The sequence below is a fragment of the Triturus cristatus genome, chromosome 10 (assembly GCF_964204655.1).
Source record: "Triturus cristatus chromosome 10, aTriCri1.1, whole genome shotgun sequence".
Taxonomy (NCBI): domain Eukaryota; kingdom Metazoa; phylum Chordata; class Amphibia; order Caudata; family Salamandridae; genus Triturus; species Triturus cristatus.
Window position 1 is genome coordinate 516,461,197 of NC_140593.1, and position 22,868 is coordinate 516,484,064.

At 45.8% G+C, this 22,868-nt stretch overlaps 1 protein-coding gene across 2 annotated transcripts in view; it reads left to right on the forward strand.

Moving 5' to 3' along the window:
* Window positions 1–6,048: 6,048 nt before the first annotated feature.
* Window positions 6,049–22,868, forward strand: part of CNPY1 (canopy FGF signaling regulator 1) — a 368,137-nt gene continuing 351,317 nt past the window's right edge. The window contains exon 1 of one of the 2 annotated variants that reach the window (XM_085631980.1): window positions 6,049–6,281. In XM_085631980.1, the coding sequence (XP_085488106.1) occupies window positions 6,273–6,281 (9 nt within the window). In that variant the 5' untranslated portion in view covers window positions 6,049–6,272. The remainder of the gene's footprint in view (window positions 6,282–22,868) is intronic. The other variant, XM_085631981.1, reaches the window with a different exon arrangement.

The following is a 22,868-nucleotide window of genomic DNA, read 5'->3' on the forward strand; positions in this document are numbered from 1 at the left end:
TTTTATGAGTTTGAGGAAAAAATATGGAGGCATATTTTCAATATAATGACACAGCACGGCGCTGCAAGCCATCTTGGTGCGCCAAGCTGCACCATTAGGAAAGTGTAGGGATGCATTGTATTTACAACAATACCACGCATTCCTGTGCTTTCCTCTGTGCTGGTGCACAATAGGCTGCCTAGCGCCAATGCAGGCACCCTTGCACCATGCCTCCATTGCAGGGATGATTGTTTTTGTGCAGAAATGGACACCTTCCTGCACAAAAACAATACTTAATTGTGTTCCCTCCTTCTATGTGTGCTGCAGAATACAGCACACATAGAAAGAGGAAACAACTAGGAGAAATAAAAGTATTTCTCATCGTTGCACCACTTTTATGGCTCCCCTAGGGAGGCCTTAGAATCTGACAAATTCCCAGGTTTACAAAACCTTGTAAATCTGGGAATGTGTCAGAATCCATGCATGTTACGTGGGAACACCCACAGAACACCTGTGTAAGGCCCCTTTCATGCAGAGTAATGCGTGAAAGGGGGCCATACTTACAAGGCCATGAAATGCCAAACAGGGTGGCTTTGCGTGGCTTGTAAATATGTTCCGTGATGAACACTAATGGAGGAGGGCTGGGAGCAGTTAAGCTGAGCCTGTAATATATAAACAATTGTAGTGCTAAAACTGCCCTTCTATTAAAGCTACCATATTATTCTGGAGTACACATTTAGAAAGAGTAAAACAAAATGTGTCAGAAAAATGAATTCATTCTTTTGTTTGATTGAATCAATATTTTAATAATCTAATTTATAGATCTTTAGAACCTTCCTGTTGCCCGAGGGGCTGAATTTTTAGAAAAAGTAATTAATAGAATATTTACAACATTTGTACATTCAATCCTAACATATCACAAACACATCTCATGCAATCACATCCATTCCTACTATCACACAGACTTAATTCACATTGAAACTCAGTTTTACAATCAAAGGACCACAGAGTAAGTTATAAGAGCGCCAAGTTTGACTGCAAACAATTCATAAATTTCAGTATTTTAGCCTCTTGTGGTCACAGTATAAGGTCTACGCGTTTCGAGACCCATAGATCATCGGGTCTCTCTTCAGGACCTGTAAAGTAATAAAAAACCTAAATCAGTTTGGGTGCTACCCCTTAGCCTCTCTCAGAAATCTTTTTAAGGAGCTCAATTCATTTACCTTGTGTCAGATGGAGACGGACGGGATTAGTCTAAACAAAGAAGAAATAGTGGAAGAGTGTAAGGAAAGGCGGCAAAAAAACGGTGAATGAAATTAGATTCACCGTTTTTTTGCCGCCTTTTTTGCGTTGTACGAAACGCTATCCTAGTGATAAGACACGTATAGCAAACAACATTCTATTACAGATGAGACGCCTCGATCAGTCCTCTTTCTATGCCTAATCCCTCAACCAATTGGCTACCAGACGCATAAAACGTCATCGACAGGGGAATATCATGGCGACGAAAATCGGCAGATCAACACGGAAACGAACGGATACCTTGCGAAACCCTCTGACTTCGACAGGTATGAAGCGCCGGAAGATTTAGACTACGGTCTGATCAGTTCCTTTGTCGAATTTCCCCTTCTCCGTTTCTTAATATTGTGCCGATTCTTCACAGAGTTGACCATCACCATTTCTGATGAAAAGCGGCGTCCTCACACCGAACGCCAAGACTCAATCGCACCTATAAGAGACTTCTACTTAAGGTAAACCCTGGCTTTTACACGCTACGGACCCAGGAGTTTCCCTCCAAAACATTAATGCTTCATCTGATGCCATGCCTGTTGCCTTCCCAGTTTTTCAACCAGGTCCAGCCCAACCTGCTCCCTTCCTGTTAAACAAACAAGCATCCTCACGGTGGTTGAGCAACCTCACATAACAGTAAGTCAATTCCGAATCTATTCACTTTCTGAATGCACTTCTTTTTTTAAAAAAAAGGTATGGTTGTCCTTACACTCTTCCACTATTTCTTCTTTGTTTAGACTAATCCCGTCCGTCTCCATCTGACACAAGGTAAATGAATCGAGCTCCTTAAAAAGATTTCTGAGAGAGGCTAAGGGGTAGCACCCAAACTGATTTAGGTTTTTTATTACTTTACAGGTCCTGAAGAGAGACCCGATGATCTATGGGTCTCGAAACGCGTAGACCTTATACTGTGACCACAAGAGGCTAAAATACTGAAATTTATGAATTGTTTGCAGTCAAACTTGGCGCTCTTATAACTTACTCTGTGGTCCTTTGATTGTAAAACTGAGTTTCAATGTGAATTAAGTCTGTGTGATAGTAGGAATGGATGTGATTGCATGAGATGTGTTTGTGATATGTTAGGATTGAATGTACAAATGTTGTAAATATTCTATTAATTACTTTTTCTAAAAATTCAGCCCCTCGGGCAACAGGAAGGTTCTAAAGATCTATAAATTAGATTATTAAAATATTGATTCAATCAAACAAAAGAATGAATTCATTTTTCTGACACATTTTGTTTTACTCTTTCTAAATGTGTACTCCAGAATAATATGGTAGCTTTAATAGAAGGGCAGTTTTAGCACTACAATTGTTTATATTGTAAATATGTTCCAGCACAGTGAAAGTGATCAGCCCTTGACTGGATCCGATCATTCCTCACCGAAAGAAGTTAAAGGATCAGACTCCCACCCTTCCTCTCCGACCCCACGAAAATCACCTGTGGAGTCCCACAGGGATCATCACTGAGCCCCACCCTCTTCAACATCTACATGGTCCCCCCTCGCAGCCATCATCCGACACACGGCCTCAACATCGTATCCTATGCCGACGACACCCAGCTCACCCTCTCCCTCACCAAAGACCCCACCACTGCCAAACTGACAGTCTAGATGACCAACAGCTGCCTGAAGCTCAACGCCAAGAAGACAGAAGTCCTCATCCTCGGTACCACCCCTTCTGCATGGGACAGCACCTGGTGGCCGACGGCCCTCGGAAGCCCACCTACCCCCTCAGACCACGCCAAGAACCTCGGCATCGTACTCGACTCATCACTCACCATGACCCGATAGGTCAACGCCGTCACCTCCAGCTACTTCAACACCCTCCGCATCCTCTGCAAGACCTTCAAGTGGATCACCCCTGAGTCAAGGAAGACAGTCACCCACGCACTCATCACGAGCAGACTGGACTATGGAAACACACTCTATGCCGGCATCAACAAGTCCCTACTCCGCAAGCTCTAGACAATACAGAACACTGCCGCCAGACTCGTCCTTGGCATACCCCGACACGAACACATCAGGCAACACCTACGAAGCCCCCACTGGCTCCCCGTGGAGAAAAGAGTCACTTTCAAACTCTTCACTCACGCCTACAAATGCCTACACAACAATGGACCCAAATACCTCAACGACAGAATCAACTTCCACGCACCCAAAAGAAACCTCCGATCTTCCAACCTCACACTGGCAAAAACCCTGTGCATCCACAGAGCCAGAGCAGGCGGAAGATCCTTCTCTCACATCGCAGCCAAGACCTGGAACGAGCTACCTGCAGACATCAGAAGCGCCCCCTCTCTGAACACCTTCAGGAAGACCCTCAAGACCTGGCTCTTTGGCTAAACAGATCTGCGGACCCCCCAACCCCCAATGCCTTGAGACCCTCACGGGTGAGTAGCCCGCTTACAATTCCCCGATTGATTGATTGAGTGCGTCGCCAGAGCATGAAAAAAGTGATACTCCGGTGGAGCAAGGGGCTTGTAAATATGCCCATGTTTTTTTAATGGAGGTGGAGTTAGTTATGTTTATTGTGTTAGGGAGCCATGATTTGGACAGTCCATAAGGCGGTATGCCAAGTGTAGGTATGTTTTGGTACGCAATATGGCCTGTTTGCATTAAAGCAACCTTTTGCACACTTTATTAGTTTCTGTCCTGCTTGTGTCATCAAGCCCCACTGGGTGAGTGGGATGATTCAAGACACACATTGATTGACCTGGAAGAGAAAAGTAATCATTTAGGGGAGAGCTTAATTCATTACTCTATCGTGAGGAGGGATGTGCTGTGTCTCATAACACCTGTCTGTGATACAAAATGCATCCCCCTGACCTGGAGATTGGCCACACGTAAACAAAAGTGAAACAAGGGACTAGACACAGCACCAGTGTCAGTTACCTACATACACCAGTTGTCCAGGGTGAACCTTCACTGCCTGTACCATGAAGCGCAGAGGTTAGTTACAGGTCTGCTTGTAAAATTTTACTTTATAATAAACTGACAATGTTTTAAAAAAATTGCTAAAGCAAACTGAAATTGAAAAACCTAAAATGAATACAGCCAAAAGTTATATTTTTGACAGACAGATTCTGCGGTCACAGACCCAACATGGAAAGAAAAAGATGAAACAACATTGTGATTGGTTTTTATGTAAAGCTTTAAAGGGAATTATAACACAGGTACCACATATGTGGCTACATATGTAGTAGAGGTGGGCTCGCCATTAAAAGCCCAAGCCAGGTCAAGCCGGATGTCTTGCTCTGGAGAGCTCAAGGTGCTCTCTGACTCTCGAGCCCAAAACGAGTCGAGCTTTCATGTGGCTTCTGCCTACCACCCATTCTCTAACCTAATGCACCAAGAACTATAGAAAAACATAAACCTTTAATTTAAAATAGGAGAAAGAGATAATCATCCAGAAGCACACAATGTGAAATGAGAAAACCTGCAATTTTTCCAAGTTTTCCCAACTTCTAGTCAAATAATTAATTGTACTATGCTTCTTTTTTAGGTCTCGCTATCACATGCACTCTTGCTTGCAAAAGATATTGTGCTCTTCAAACAGCCTGCTATGTTTTTTACAATTTGTGGGCTTCCTTGCTGCCTTCTAATAGGGCAGTGTGAGAAGGCTTCACTTTCTTTTCTTTCAGCTGGAGCACGGACCAAGTACTGATTGCTTCATTCAGATTAGGGTCCTTGCGCTGCCGCCGCTGTGATTGAAGTACTATTATTTTATTTTATTGCATCTTCCCTTTCCAACCCGGTTCATGTGGCTTCTTCTCCTTCCACCCTCTCCTCCGGGCTCCTTCTTCCCCTCCCACCCTACTCAGTGTTGCTTCTTCCTCTACCACCTCATATTTGTTGCTTCTTCCCCCCACTGCAGTCCGTGTTGCTTTTTCCCCTCCCACATCCAGTCCATGTTGCTTCTTACCATCCTACCCAACCACCATAAGGCAAAAAAGCTCTATGACATGGGCAGTGCTTGCCGCTTCATAGAGCTTTTTTTTTTTAATTTAACAACCTGTTGACTCCCAACTGCCCTTCTGTTGGCCACCTCTCCCCGGTTGGCAAACCCAATAGCTTGCCCATAGACACGACCTATTGGCTTTGCCAATGCCTGTTGCTTTTTGCTTTTGAGAGCACTTTCAAAGATGTCAGTTCAGGGTGCGTTGCTCTACTAACACCTCTCTTGTGTCTGATTTAAACAGAATATAATGTTGATCCACGTAAAAACCTAGCCCACATATAGGGTGCACATGACAACTGAGTTGCTTATTAATTTACTAATGGCATTGTTGTCATTGCTGGTGAGGGGGCTAATAATATTTTAAAGTACATGTTTAAAAACTGTAACTTTTAACAAATACCTCTTGGTGATATTATCTGAGATACTAAGTAAGTTGAAAAGTTTCTGCTTTTTAAAGAAATATATTTCTTTTTTATTTTGAAGAGTCTTCTTGATCAAAATGCTATGTGATGCTCGTTGCACAGCCATGTGCCAAGGTGCCAAACATGTTCAGGGCTCGGCTCAAACACGGGCTCTTAGAGCCAAGCCAGACCTACCGCTCAGCTGGCTTGGCTCTCCCTGTTAATTTGTTGGCTCGCCGACCTCATCCGTAGCCGAGCTATGGCTGTGCTGAAAAGTTACATTCAATTCCAAAGTCCATTTAATTTCGAGAGCATCTGTAGCGTTCACACGGGGCGGAAGCAGGAAGGGTCCGCCTTTTAAACTTGCCATTGGTTACTTTTCTGTTACCTTAGAGTCTTTGCTCTAATTGGTTGACGTCGTTGACTGACAAGCAGGGAACGCGTTCACCTTGTGATCGTGGCACGGCTGGAGGACACCACGTAAAAAGCCCACCTTCCTTCGCAACACCTACAGGTCTCTCCTGGACTCGTTCTAAAAAAAGATATGGATATATAAGCAGATAGGGGGTAAAGCTCCCTCTGTCCTGGCCAGCTGCGCCCGACTAAAGAAGGTTTTACACAGACACTTGTTGCGAGTTGGGGATGGAACAGGTAAGATTCCCGTTCTACTTGTTAGGGCAGACGGGTTTCACATTACAACAGGTTTAGCAAAGATGCTACATAGGTGTCTCTGCTCGTTGCACAACTAACAATAATGGCTCGTGCAGGGCGTGAAAAATTCAAATGTGTTAAACTGTTGACGATATTTACTGACACCCACCTGCAGTAGTCTTCGGGAACATCCGAAGAGTCTGTGTTTGCAATATTTATATATTGGACTCGCTGCAGGTAAAAGTGTGGCTTTTATGTTCAAGGTTTTGACCGCAGTTCACATTAGAAAATGTACAGGCTAGGCGTCCGTTGCTCTTTGAGTTTAATTTAGGAAAATAAATAAGCTTAATGCTATGGATTCTGAAACAATATTTATTCTTTCTAGCCACAGAAAAGTTAACGCACTCCCATTCAGACATCTGTGTGCACACCATCATAGAAGGGGCTGGTGGGTCGGTGTACACTGCAGACATGTATGTGTCTTTCCTCTATCTCAATTAGAATAAATGTATTAGGGTACCGTCAACCTTTACAAGACTACACAGGGCTTTATCTGTGTACAAAACACCACACGAAACATATTATGACAAAAAACTATGGTGGGCACTTACTCAAGAGATAGGGGCGGAACCCTCACCGATTTGAATCTGGGCCTGAGTAACCGAGTTACTGTAACTCAGGCTTTTCTCAAGCCAAGGACGAGAACGACAACTTGGACCACAATAACGTCCATATCTGTGCAGCACATTAAAGTGCAGCCTGTACAGGACGCCTGTCTGAACACATCAATAAACACAGTCACCGAGCAATGCTGCATGGCACCTTAACATTTGAATATCAAGGCTTTTGTGTGTTTAAAATTCAAACCCTAATATATGTGTTTCACTATATTCTTTTTTAGCTGTACAAAATTCCTTTTTCTTCATCGCCCCATGGGAATCCTATAATAGCCTATCTATGTTTCATTTTAAGTCACTGTAAAGTTTTTTTTTAAAGTCTAAGTCTATGTGCACTGGACGATGTTAAAAAGATTTTCCGGATAGGTAAAACCTATTTTGTGGTGAATTATTGGGCCTGGTGTATTGTTTTCCCATTCTGTGACTACGGGCAAATACGACGATTCAGCAGGGCCGTTTTTCCTGGCTAGCTTCATTTGCACGCCTGAAGTTTACGCTATCCTTCCTGGAGGCCATTTTATGGATTCTGACTAGATATATTTTAGTATGTCACACATTGTTTATGGACTTAGTAAAAAACGTTAATAATACTTAGATGGATTTGAGAAGCATGGCGGTTGAAGAAAACTAACCTATTTAAAAAAAATATACTTTTTTATTGATGCGGGAGTGCTAAGTTAAAGCCCACAAATGCATACATCCACAATCTATACTTCTTAAAGTAGATATACAGTATATTAATTAAGGTTCTAGCATTATTAATTGATCTGTGCATGTATTGATTGCTGGGCTAGCTACATCACTCGCATAGCCAGCAGCATATATTTTGAGGACCCTGGTCCTCACAATTGACCACAACTTAAAATAGCAGCAATGCGTATTGGCTCTCCCTCTGATATTGTTAGGGACAGTGACACAGTATGTTGAGGTTTTAGAACACACAATGCATTTTGTTGTTGTTGCTCCTGTTAGCTACTCACACTGCCTGTGATTGCGGGTTTTATATCGGTTCTAGAAGATACACAGAGGAGAGGAGGAGAAGATGTTGCAAATGCTACAACACAATACAACCGTGCTCTAATGTGCACTGCGTAAAAAGAGCACTTTAGCTGTTAGTGTTAGGGATTGTTCCAGTAATTTTAGGTCTGGCTTGATGGCTCAGCTGTATGCATTACACAATGTTATCAATTCTTTAATATATATTTAATGGGAGTAACACCCTTTCACCTCCCTTTGTCTTTTTGGTGTATCATTCCCCCTTCCAGGAAGTGCTTCCGTTTGAAAGCATAGCGGATTATTTTACATTTGAAAAGTACACTCAATTATCACGTTGTTTGTCACATTCAGTTCTTCACAAGCTACAGGTGTTCTATACAGAAAGCAGTCCTTTTTTGCTTCCTCTGCCGAACATTGGCAAAGCTATTAGACCAGGCTTTAATGTGGTCTTTAATGTGATAAACCACATTTGAGTATGCAAACAGTATTTGTGAATGGCTTCGTTTAGAAGCATTGGCACATTAAAAGCCAGAGCTATTGGTTTTGCCAATGCTTGTTTTAGATGCCACTGGAATCAAGCTATCCTGGCTGAAGAGGGGTGAAACCCCGAAACCGGTCCTAGGATGCTTGTTTCCAGTCCGGGGAGGACCTGGCCTTGCAGTTCGAGCTGGACTGTTCCCATTGGGCACAGGGTCAAGACTGAATTGCATATGGCTGGGTTCAAACTGGAATGGCATGGTGAGCAAAACAACGATGGATTTAGGCCCAGATCTCTGTACTGGGGTGAATGTATGACATTGTTCTGCAATCTGTCCATCAATAGTTTTTTTTGCATTTGTTTTAGATATAGGGTACAGAATAATTGTCCACCAAGAACCTCGTTCTGAGTTGCACAGTAATTCCAAATTGTACTCAAACTGGTTTTTACACCTAATTCTACATTCAAAGTAGTAAAAATGTTGCGCAAATGTAGATTTTCACACTGCATATTTTCCTAAAATAAACTGGTACAAATTCCAAGAGGAAAGTTGGTTAAAAGGAAATAAATATCTGTGGTTATCTAGTGTGCACTCTAAGGTACACAGTTCATCCCTCATTCTGAGAAGGAAAAATCAGAATGGGGAAGTTAATCCACTTCAAGAAAAAACTGACTGTTGTATACGTGTTTCCCAGGGTGGTGTAACCTCATCTAAATTCTCAAAGACTGAAGGCCCATGAGTCTGGCGTATTACCCATGGCAGCAATCATTGTAAACAAGTGATTGAAATATGTTACTTGCCAAACTAAAGGCTTTATTTAGAGTTTTGGTGGCGCAGGAGCAGCGCTATGAATCAGTTTTGGATGCTTCTGTCCCGCCATACTTGTGACAACCCTTCAGTATTTGGAGCCAGGCGAAGCGCAGTCAGTGCTTAATTAAATTAATTAATTTGAGCCAGTGGTTTCCTGTGCTATGCACCGGCACTTATTTGTCAACGCCGGCACTTCTGAAAGTATGCTACAAGGTGGCACTGTCTAGCTAATTTAGAGATGAACACACCAACAACAGGTAGTTATTAATTCAATATACATAAACAATTACTACACATCTTCCATTTCAAATCCCTTCTCTTTGGAATGGCCAATTGCCATAACCAAAATTGGTGTCACCTCTCAATGCAATCTTGTACTTCATTCCACTTTTTCCTAACAGCGTTTACAAAAATTGTTAATGCTCTTAAATTGTTGACATAGGGTTGTTCTACTAATTTAGAGGTAATCACCAGTGTGGCCTTGGCTTCTTTTTTGAGCTGCCTCTTTACATATGGAAGCTCCTTTTTACACCATTCCTAGTGCGCTATCCTTCTACCATCTCCCTGCCTGTCAAAGCTGCTGCTGTGGTACAGCAAGTTCACTGGCACTCCCCATCATCCACCAAGCTATTGCTCCTTGTCACTGTGCCCAGTCCCAGAACTCACATTGGTACAGGTCAACTGGGAATCCTTCTATCAATGGTGTTATATAAAACTCTCAACTAAATAAATAAATAACTTCCAACAGCAACCAAGCAACTTCCCATCAACTAATCTTGACGCATTTGGTCACCTGGTAGGCCCACCCCACTGGTACTTAAATAAACTACAGTTTTCTCAAAATTTGAAGTGCATGTTGCCAACTCTGCAGCTCATTAGCCCAATTGGGAGTTCAAGCACTGAAGTTGAGGCTACAGGCAGCTGCCTCTGTGCACAACGGGTGGAGGGCCCGGAGAACAGAGATTGGTGGAGGGCAGACAATACTGGAAAAAGAACAAAGTGCAAACTCAGGAAGCAGGTGTACTGACAGCTAATAATGCTTAGACACAAATAGAAAGTGATGGTGCCCCAGTGGAGGAGAGGCAGGACACCAGGAAGCAGTCAGTGCAAGCATTGGAGGCAGGTGCACCGTAGGCTAGATATATGTATAGGTCGAGGATCTAAAGCCCAGTAGAGGGTGAAGGTGGCCTGGTGGGGGGCATGCAGAACTAGAAGCAACACTGGATGCTAGGATGTGTAAGGAAATGTACCAAGTGTTGGTAAATGCTCCTGCAGCAGCAAATCTTTTAGCATTTATTAACTGCTCTTCTCAGATAGTAAGCTTTTGCAAAGTGGAAGATTGACATGTTTTACTGTTGTCTATATTTGACATGAGGAAGCAGACAGAAGTTCCATGAATCACTGCATGCTCCTCTATATGTCCCTTTAACCCCTTCGATGCTCATGACGGAACGGTTCCGTCATGAGCATCGGTTGCGCTGTGCGGATGACGGAACCGTTCCGTCATGGCCCCGCCCGCGCTCGAACCCTTCAGCACAGCGCGGGAATCCGCGCCACGCTGAAGGGGTTAACAATGTGCCACTTTTGTTAGGTATTGTGGTCCCATTCCTTCTAGACAGCAGTGTTTACAATAGGGGCACTTTGTAAAGGCAGTCATGCTCTGATGTCCCTGGCTTGTCCCAGTCTCTACAAAGGCAGTTGTTGACAATGCCTCCATCATGTGTGCAAATGCTTGTGAATGGACTCTGCATTATGCAGCATTGAAACACGCAGCAAAGTGTAAGGATTTGGCCAGGTGGCATCGCAAATGGGACCCAACATAAACAGGTTTGGACTCTCATCTGTATCCCTGCACCAACAGTTCTCAGAATGCTATTTATGAACACCTGCAGGTTAATACAAATCTGAAATGCTCCATTTCCTTCAGTACAAATATTTCTGAGAGGTAGACAGACGTACAGCAGCTCCCTGTAGACATGTTTCAGGCAGCATCACCCCCTCTTCAACAGTTCTTGGCGTCAAATAGCACTGTTATCTACGTTTCAAGACTTGGATTTAATTATGTTACTCTTAGTTTTCTAAAACCAATGATAAAGTGAACTTGTTTAGAACATTATAGGCTCATCAACCTATCCATTTTATAAATGATTTGATATTGATTATGGCTGATTTCAACTTGACTAGCATGTTTTCCATTATTCTACACTATTTGATAGGTTCTTAATCAATGCTGCATTATCTTAATTGTATATCTGAAGATACTACCGGAAAGAATGTATGTAGCTGCATTTTCAATAGGATTTAAAATCTGCCTCTGTGCGTGATATAAGTAACCATAATTTAGATGCTTCACTTCATTTGATAGCACAAAGTCAAAGGTCATGTCAAGAATTCCTGTCATACAAGGGAAACACGCCCTTATGTAAACAGGAGAGCTGTTACATAACTCAAGGAAAACACGCCCTTATGTAAACAGGAGAGCTGTTACATAACTCAAGGGAAACACGCCCTTATGTAAACAGGAGAGCTGTTACATAACTCAAGGGAAACACGCCCTTATGTAAACAGGAGAGCTGTTACATAACTCAAGGAAACACGCCCTTATGTAAACAGGAGAGCTGTTACATAACTCAAGGAAAACACGCCCTATAAAGGGAGGAACCGGGAGGTACAACGCTGTCGGATATTGTGTTCACACCGACGTACCTGCTTCGTGAAGAGCAGTGTTCCGGAGTGGTGCTCCAGTAAGGCAAGAACGGAGGTAGGTCGAGTCGTTACTCCCTGGGCCGTGTCTTGCCCCATCGTCACCTGTGAAGGACCCGGAAGCTCTACCGGTCAACCATTGAGCTTCGCTTTTTGACTCGGCTGAGTCCAAGCGCAGTGGCGCTTTTGCTGGTTGGAGTCGTAACTCCCAGCCCGACCAGAGACACAGGGACTGCCAGCTGTAACGCACACCAGGAGGTGTTTGCCGCGTTACAGACTCGGAAGTCCACAGGATCGATCGAGCGGCTGCTCTCGGTTCAGTCTTCTTGCTTGTGATTGGGGTATCGGTGACGCATCACCAGGAGGTGACTCCGCGTCCCGGTGCAGTCTGAGGAAGAGGTTGAGCGGCTGCTCCCTTCAGGTAGAGACCCCGGCTGGGTGTTTCCCTGACTCCTCGATTCTCCCCAACACTCTTCGTGCCCCTCACAGCCTACCGATTGGCATTGTCGGCCATTTCATTTCTGCCCTCTGTTGGCATACGCCGGGACCGGCGTATATGCAGAGGACGGTTAGGACCATCCGTGCTGTGGGCTGGTAACGTACTTAGCCTGGAGGATTCCAGTGACTATAACTTGTTTATTCTTTGTATTATATTTGCCTTCATTAAAACAACTAACCCTTCACTAGTGGTTGCGTCCTCATTGTCGTGTCTGTTAAACGATCCTGAGACGTTCAGGGCGTTACAAAATATCCGACCTTAATAACACTAACTGTCTCCCGGTCGATAACAGACATGGCAACACTTGATGATGTGCTGGCTGCTTTAGCGGCCATGCAAGTTGAAGTGGCTGCCTCTAGGCAAGAAACAGCCGATGTAAAAGCCAGACTGGATGCTATCCAATTGGACCCGCTCACGCCCAGCACCTCCCTCACGAATCAGACCCCTGCGGTAGTAGTGGAAATGCCGGTAGCCATCCCCTTGGCGACACCAGAGAGGTACAGTGGGGATCCTAACACAGTGCAGGTATTCCTCACACAAGTGGCGCTACATTTATCGTGCAAACCAAAGGCGTTCCCCACGAGTCAGGCTCGTGTGGCTTTCCTTATATCCTATTTGGCTGGAAACGCGGCACAATGGGCCGTACCTCTGGTGAGCAGGGACGACCCCCTCTTATGTGATTGGGGTGCTTTTCGCGAGGAATTCCTGAAGGTATTCGACAGAAGGGCTGACTCGTACACGGCGGACCGTGAAATGCTTGAGTTGAGACAGGGATCCAACGACCTGGTGCAGTATCTCAACGCGTTCCGAAGGCTGGTTGCGGAAACCAAGTGGCCTGTTGCTAAACAGACGGCGCTCTTCCATCAAGGGCTGTGCGATGAGCTCAAGGACGCCGTGGCTCATATTGACCCTCAACCCAAGACATGTGAGGGCCTTATCAACCTGGTATTACGGCTGGAACATAGGCTAAGTGAAAGAAAGGGGGATCATGGGAGAAAAGGAAAATCCCTTCCATCCTATGTGACGGTGGGAAGTCCTGAAACTTCCACCGCATCCAAGGGAGAACCCATGGACATCGGCGCAATACGAGCGAGCCTCACAGCCACGGAGAAAGAGTCACGCCGTAAACAAGGATTGTGCCTATATTGTGGCAAAAAAGGCCACTACGTACGTGAATGCCCTGCCAAACCGAAGACGTCACGTTATCGGGCCAACCGGTCGGTAACAGCCGTGGTGGACATACCGGCGGAAAACTAGAGGACTCCAAGACCAGAGAAGGGGCATCTCGGAGTCACTCATCCATCCCTTCACTTTCAAACTCGGTCACTAAGGGACAACGACACCTGTTTATCACGGTGCACGTGGGAGTGCATGACCAGTGGATACCCGTTGTGGCCATGGTGGATTCAGGGGCCACTGGCATGTTTATGGACCACAACGAGGCATGCAGGCTAGGGCTAGTGCTTCTTCCCAAAGCTGTACCCGAAGACGTCTATGCTGTAGACGGAAGGCGATTGGTGACGGGGCCCATCGGGCAGCACACGGGGGTCCTTCCGATGAGATATGGGTGGAACCATTTGGAACAAATCGATTTTAACATCATCCGAGCGCCCCAATATGGCGTCATATTGGGATTGCCGTGGCTACAGAAACACAACCCCTTTGTGGATTGGCCAACACATCGCATCGAAATGACGTCACCGTATTGCATCCTGCATTGTGGAATAAGAACGGAATCCCTTGACGCAGATGAGAGCGGGAGTCAGACGGTGGCTACAGCGGCAGAAAAAGATGTGGCTCTCCCCCAGGCTTATCACAGTTTTGAGGATGTATTTGATGAGGTGAAGGCGGAAGTGCTACCACCACATAGACAGTTTGACTGCCAGATCGACCTGGTGCCAGGGGCCAGCGTTCCCAGCGGCAGGCTGTATGCCCTGACGGAGCCTGAAAACGTGCATCTCCGGGGGTACCTGGATAAACTCCTCAAGCTAGGATTCATCCGCCCGTCCAAGTCTCCGGCCGCCTCGCCACTCTTCTTCATCCCGAAGGCTAATGGGGAGCTGAGAGCCTGTGTGGACTTTAGGGCATTGAATGCGATAACCATAAAAAATCGGTACCCCTTGCCTCTCATCAGTGTACTTCTGGAACAGGTCAAGAAAGCTCGTATCTACACCAAGTTGGATTTGAAAGGGGCATACCATCTGGTGCGCATGAGGGACGGAGACGAGTGGAAGACCGCCTTTAAGACCAGGTTCGGCCTTTTTGAGTACCTCGTCATGCCGTTCGGTCTGTGCAACGCCCCGGCAGCCTTTCAGTACTTTTTGAATGAGGTATTCAGAGAGGAGTTGGATATCTACGTGGTCGTATATATCGACGACATCCTCATCTATTCGTCCAGTGTGGAGGAGCACGTACACCACGTCAAAGCTGTGCTCCAAAAGCTGAGGGAAAACATGCTGTTTTGTAAACTCAGCAAGTGTGACTTCCACGTCACATCCGTGGAATTCCTCGGAGTGATGCTGAGTCCAGAGGGACAGGAGATGGCAGAACGAAAGATCAAGGCGGTGAAAGAATGGCCGGTGCCCCAAAGCGTGAAGGACGTCCAAAGTTTCATTGGCTTCGCCAACTTTTACAGGCGGTTCATAGATGGATTTTCAGGAGTGGTGGCCCCAATCACACAGCTACTGAGGAAGTCCAAGGAGTTTGTCTGGTCCCCTGAAGCGAACAAAGCCTTTGAGGCCCTGAAAAGCGCCTTTGGTAAGGCGCCGGTGTTGGCTCACCCCGATCCGGATCTCCCCTACGTGGTGGAAGCGGACGCGTCGGATGTGGCGCTGGGGGCTATCTTGTCCCAACGCAACCACGACACAGGGGTGCTTCATCCCGTTGCGTACATGTCCCGCAAACTCAACGACGCCGAACGCAACTACCATATTGCGGAGAAGGAGCTTCTCGCAATCAAGGACGCCTTCACCGAATGGAGGCATTGGTTGATGGGGGCAAGACATGTGGTATCGGTGTACACGGACCATCGGAACCTACAGTTCATGACTGCCACTAGACACCTTTCTCCCAGGCAGCTGCGGTGGATGATCTTCTTTGCGGGGTTCAACTTCCGCATCACATATCGTCCGGGGACGGAAAACCGAAAGGCGGACGCCCTGTCCCGTCAATCTGCAGTTAAGGAACCATTGCCTGCGACCGAGCGTTCCATCATTTCCCCGAGGATGGTATTGGGGGTTATCCAACCGGATACTTTCCTGAGGGGAATAAAGAGAGGGATCAGGTCATTCGCATGGCGGAGGTGGCTCCTCAGTCACAGAGAATGGCAGCTGAAGGACGGGATACCCCTGAAGGGCAGGTGCCTATTGATACCCACGCCTAGGCTAAGGAAACAAGCATTCATCTGGTGCCATGACTCTCCATGCGCAGGTCATTTGGGCTTTGAAAAAACGGTGGCTAGCATGGGACGGCATTTCTGGTGGCCAACCATGAGAGTGGATGTCAGGAGGTGGGGACAGGAGTGTCCTACGTGTGCTACCATGAAGGCCGACCATGGCCGAACCCAAGGGCTCTTACATCCACTTCCAACCCCGGATAGACCATGGGATAGCATATCACTGGACTTCGTGGTGGGCCTACCGGTAGACCAGGGGATGACGGCAATACTGGTGGTGGTGGATTACTTGACGAAAATGGGGCACTTCATCCCCTGCAAGAGAGTCCCTACGGCCGGGGAATTGGCGTCACTACTCCTAAAGAATGTGGTACGACTGCATGGATTACCTGGGGTGATCGTGTCGGACCGGGGGTCGCAGTTTACTGCGCAATTCTGGAAGACTTGGTGCACTGCGCTGCATGTTAAGACCGCCCTGTCCACCAGCTACCACCCTCAAACGGACGGCCAAACCGAGCGCCTGAACCAAACGCTCAAACAGTATCTGCGATGTTTTGTGGACCAGGGCAGGGAAGAATGGGTCGACTTGCTATGGGTTGCAGAGATAGCCTATAACAACGCCACTCACAGCTCCACACAGTCATCTCCGTTCTATAGCAACTATGGCCAACATCCCAGGTTCTTGCCATTTCTACATCCGTTCAGAGAGGACAGGATTCCCGCCACAGCGGACAGGGTGGCACACATAAAAGACACATTGATGCGCTCAAGGGCTGTCCTAATAGAGGCCAAGAGAAGATACAAGGCTGCGGCAGATAGGAAGAGAAGGCCCGGGCCACTGTACCGCACTGGAGACTACGTCTGGATATCCACAAGAAACATGAGGTTTCGAAAGAACAGTGTGTTCCATCCCAAGTACATGGGCCCCTATCGAATTACCAAGTGTATGGGTCCCGTGAACGTGAAGGTGTGCTTGCCCCAGTCATTGCGGATACACCCTGTCTTTCATGTATCATTGCTCAAACCAGCACCCTCCAAGCCGTCTGGGACACCTCGGCCGGTATGCGTGGAGTCGGAGGTGGAGTATGAAGTGTCGGGCATACGGGCGTCCAAATGGCGCAGGGGGAAGCTGTGGTACCTGGTTGCGTGGAAAGGCTATGGCCCGGAGGAGCATTCATGGGAACCGGCTGAAGGGGTTCATGCTCCGCGCTTGGTCTCCTTGTTCCATCGGCGTTTTCCTGCCAGCGCTGGACCCGTGGGGAGCCGCTGAGAGGGAGGATGTACTGTCAAGAATTCCTGTCATACAAGGGAAACACGCCCTTATGTAAACAGGAGAGCTGTTACATAACTCAAGGAAAACACGCCCTTATGTAAACAGGAGAGCTGTTACATAACTCAAGGGAAACACGCCCTTATGTAAACAGGAGAGCTGTTACATAACTCAAGGGAAACACGCCCTTATGTAAACAGGAGAGCTGTTACATAACTCAAGGAAACACGCCCTTATGTAAACAGGAGAGCTGTTACATAACTCAAGGAAAACACGCCCTATAAAGGGAGGAACCGGGAGGTACAACGCTGTCGGATATTGTGTTCACACCGACGTACCTGCTTCGTGAAGAGCAGTGTTCCGGAGTGGTGCTCCAGTAAGGCAAGAACGGAGGTAGGTCGAGTCGTTACTCCCTGGGCCGTGTCTTGCCCCATCGTCACCTGTGAAGGACCCGGAAGCTCTACCGGTCAACCATTGAGCTTCGCTTTTTGACTCGGCTGAGTCCAAGCGCAGTGGCGCTTTTGCTGGTTGGAGTCGTAACTCCCAGCCCGACCAGAGACACAGGGACTGCCAGCTGTAACGCACACCAGGAGGTGTTTGCCGCGTTACAGACTCGGAAGTCCACAGGATCGATCGAGCGGCTGCTCTCGGTTCAGTCTTCTTGCTTGTGATTGGGGTATCGGTGACGCATCACCAGGAGGTGACTCCGCGTCCCGGTGCAGTCTGAGGAAGAGGTTGAGCGGCTGCTCCCTTGAGGTAGAGACCCCGGCTGGGTGTTTCCCTGACTCCTCGATTCTCCCCAACACTCTTCGTGCCCCTCACAGCCTACCGATTGGCATTGTCGGCCATTTCATTTCTGCCCTCTGTTGGCATACGCCGGGACCGGCGTATATGCAGAGGACGGTTAGGACCATCCGTGCTGTGGGCTGGTAACGTACTTAGCCTGGAGGATTCCAGTGACTATAACTTGTTTATTCTTTGTATTATATTTGCCTTCATTAAAACAACTAACCCTTCACTAGTGGTTGCGTCCTCATTGTCGTGTCTGTTAAACGATCCTGAGACGTTCAGGGCGTTACAGGTCATACAATGTCACTTCCTTTGATTTTGTGGGGGTCCAAAGGGAAGGTGATGTCACTTCCTGTGACATCATCTGGGTTGCCATAGGGTAGATGATGTCACTTCCTGTGATGTCACCAGGTCACAGGCTGGGGAGGCTCACATGGCATGTGATGTCACTTCTGCCATCCCTGGCATTTTGATGAATCAATGTCCATGTGCTAGACTACTTTTACTACTACTTTTACATATAAAGCCACAAGCCCACATCTCCCCTGCGCTGAAGGCCCTACATTGGTCACCCACAAAGCGATATATGGAACAGAACAGCTCTTTATCAGGAACAAAATCACCAAATACATTCAACAAAGGAACCTCCACTCTAGATTGGCACCTCGCCTCAAAATTCAACCATACAAGAAAAAAAACCTAGATGGCACATGCTTCTCTGTTCAAACAGCAAAACTATGGAACTCTTTAACCCCTAACATAAGATTCACGGATAACTACCTTATCTTCAGAAGACTATTCAAGAGTTGGCTTTTCCCCACATAACCACCATACTCAAACATAGATATATAGCATACATATCCCTGTGTATGAAAGCATAAACAAATAAATTAGCTTAAAGTACAGCAACACTTGAAAATCTGAGTTTATTAAATACAACTTAAATCTACATATGTTACTATCCTTCTACATTTATACCTTCCATGTGCTTATGTATCTTTATATTTATTACTTCACTTCTAACTCGGCATCTCCATTGCACTACCCTGTATCTCACCCTTTAAACCTCTCTCAGTATATCCTCTGCCTCCACTCTCTGACTCAACCAAAACCCCATTCTACTACGATGATCCCCAAAATAACCCTTTGTAGATTTTTTCCTCCTCTACCCCTCCTTGCATCATCTCAAACCTCTTTTACTATTCAGATCTCCCAAACAAGCCTTTCTAAACCCTTCCCTCTGACTCTTCCCCCTCCACCTCCCCTTTACTTATCTCAAACCACCTCCTATGGCTATGTTCTCCAAAAAACACTTCCTAGATCCTTCCCCCTTCTAGCTCTTCACTATCCTTTTCAATCCAACTAACTGACTCACATGTCCACCACTCAAATGAATTTCATATTTCCCTAAACTAATTCCCCACTAATCCTGTTTGGGTTCCAGAGTAGCGTGCTACCCACCGAAAATCGCTTTGACACCTCATGAGGGGTAGCAAGTGCTATATAAATGCAAACCCTTCCTCTATCCCTCCACTACCCTTTTCAATCCAAATAACAAACTCACAAGTCCACTGCTCAAATGAATTTCATATCTCCCTATACCAATTGATCACTAATTCTTTTTGGGTTCCGGAGTAGCATGCTACTTGACCAAAAGCGTTTCAATGCCTCGTTAGGTGTAGTAAGTGCTATATAAATGCAATTACAATTAACACCATTGAGTTGGTTTTGCCCGCTTTTAGTGCAGTGATATCTCTATTCATGAAAAGGGAGGATGATGATGGGGAGGGGTGTGATGGAAGATGGGATAGCTGATAAAGCACTGTCTGCATTGGTTGTTTTTGATGAAGACCAGAACTAGGGCCTACAGAAATTCCATGGAACCCTTGCCATGTCTAATGATCAATAGAGGACAAATTGGGTCTGAGAAAAATACTCCATCTCCTTCTTTAGTTTGCTTCAGTCAAAGGGCTTGTGGGTTCCACCAGTCAACAGCCATAGGAGTCTGAGATCCTGGTGGTTCCTACCACAATGGACACCAGGGCACATGGGTAATTTGAGGGATTATGGGCCACATGTGGTGACCAGTGCAATCCCTGGTGTTTTTCTATAACTTGGTGGTGTCTTCCCACCATTGGGCGGTAACCTTTTGGATTACATGTGCAAGCAGGTCCTAGTGGTGGGCTCCTCGTGATCAAACATACATTTTGTTCCTGCATGAGCCTACCTGTAGCTCTACCGCCATGTTGATGTCTCCCGTTGTCGCATACTGTATTGGCTACCTCCTAAAATGTGAGAAATAGCTCCTAGGAACACTCGAGGGAAGTAAACTTGGGCAGATGTTGTGCTTTTGCTTTTAAATCAAGGTCTTATTTTCTATGGTTGACCAATTACTCAGCAATCTTCAAAGCCTCAGCTGTTGCAGTCTCGTGGAGGTTGAGCGTCGAGAGGATCACCTCCATCTTATCAATATTGAGTAAATAACCAGACCTCAGTTTAACAAAACCTACAAAGTGGAATCCTCAAAGCTCACTTAAAGAATGCCTTTTAAGTCTCTTTTTTAAAGATACAACCATAATATTCCTTATGCTTCTTAACGTGGGAATTTACCAACTTAAACTCACTCTCTTCAAAATCTGATGAAATCATGTGTGTCTGTATTCCAGCCATAAGTAAGTACACTGTTGAAATTGTGCACTTCAAGGGAACATGTTGAGGAGGTATGTGTTCAACAGGTTTATTGATTCAAACCACATCAACTGACAGAGGCAGTCTTCACACCAGTATCCGTCATTAACTGACTTCCCTCAGGATCTGTCCAACTAACTTGAATTATATGAAGTGATATGGAAGTGCAGTAGATTGTAGAGGATAGTCTAGGCTATAATATTTGACTGCAGAACTGGAAAGGTCAAGCACAAATGTGTTCCAGGCTGCATCTTTAATGTATCATACTAGAGAGAGTTAATCATGTCTAATTAGTCCTACCAGGGGAAATCAGCTGTTCCAAGGATCCCAGCATTTACTATATGAGGCGGCTGACAACCGCACCTCCTGTGCAATCCAATTCTCAAGAAAATGGTGAGAACAATACTTCAAGTGAATGCAATCTAAAAAATGGATTCACATCTTGTGAAGATACTGATGTGAATGCTGGAATGACGCTCCAGACGCTAGTGTCAAAACAGATTGTCTGATATGTTCTGAAACCCAAATACCTTCCTCAACGTTAGTTCACGGCTCCACGTTGTGCCAAACCAAAACGATTCCTTTGACGTTGTTTTGTGGTATGTGCACCCAACCCAAAATGGAGTTTCACCTAGTGCGCTTCTTTGACGTCACTCCTCCTCAACGTTCATCCATGTCTCCACATCGTGACAAATCAAAATGACTCCTTTGACGTTTCTGCTCAATGCGTGCACCAAATCCAAAATGGCATCTCACATTGTGCTCTTCCTTGACGTCGCTCCTCCTCCATTTTCTTGAGGATGCACTTTGTTGCATAAGTCAGCATTGCACCACCCCCCAAAAAATGCAGATGACCTACAAACCACCAAATCGCCTGCCGTGTTGAGACTGCGGTGCTTGGCCAGATCACCAAAAAAACATAAAAAGCTAACACTTAGTGACGGAAGTGTCCCCACAGCCATAGTACATTACTTGTTTAGCCGAGGCAAGTGCAATGTGAGTCCACAAATCTTTCCACCTAAATGTGAGTTCAGGACTGGTTGGTGGTTCAGCGTGCCTACTTACACCCGTTACAAATTGTTTACTTCTCTTGAAATGGAGACCTTTGGTACTTGCACATATAATCATAACACATTTGGTGTAGGTTGGTTTCAAGGAGAGGTAAATAGCACTGTTTTCCATTGCTCGGCTAGACCAAATTTTGTAGTCAGAGAGGACGTAAAGCATGCAAGTGATATTTCTTTGAAATTCTGTGAGAAGATACTTATGTTATCAGAAAACTCAGCTCAAAGGTTCTGCTTTTATATATAATCCCGTTCTCTCTGTGTAATGTACATCATCATGAAATTGTTTAGCTATTACTGTAAAGTTTTCGATCCCTAAAATATTAGAAATATAACTTTACTATGACTCCGGGACATTTGGTTCATATGTCATAGCTCATTACCAGCTTGCAGGAACTTCACCACTTTGTGGTGGGCCCTCTAGAAACAACTGTGAAAACAAATGATATTCTTCCACTGATTAGAAGTGTATTTTCTGTGCTTCAGCTGTCATCCCTGACATCAAATGATCCAGAACCCAAGATGCAATTTGAGCCATTGAAAGGTTTTCCTTACATCTGGTACCTTACCAGTTCCAACATTTCGGATGTTGCAATTGGTCTGAAGAGTGCTGCATAAAATGAGGTTAATTAAAGAAATTCAGGTCTTGTACTTCATATCTACAGGCTTTTGCATCTACCCCAAATACTTTTTGGTGATAAAAGCTGGAGCAGGTGGTAAATTACAGCATAAAGGTAAGGTCATGTGGAGTAGCAATACTTGAACAGTTTTGACTCTGCCAATAGAGCATGTCTACCCACCTAGATCTCTAATGGAGCGCTGGATTGTAGGAAGGCCTCTACTTTGAAGGAGGCTGAGCGGTGATGTAGCACTGGACAGAATTCATCCTGGGCCTGCTCTTGCATTCCCACCCCCAATGTGACCCTGAAACAACAGCAACGTGCTATTCTAAATCTGGACTGTAGTTGCAAAATGCACTATGGCACCATTGGAGGCAGTGTGTTGGTTGCATATGCATCAATCAATCACTTAGTTCCTCAAAGTGCAACTTATCACCTGTGAGGGTATCCAGGCTCTGGGTTGCTGCTTTTAGTCAAAAAGTCAGGTATTGAGTCTCTTCCTGAGGTCCACCAGCAAGGGTGATGTTCAGATTTGGAGAGGGAGGGCGTTCCAGAACTTGTTGGCGAGGTGGGAGAAGGAGCGGCCCCCGCTGGGGCT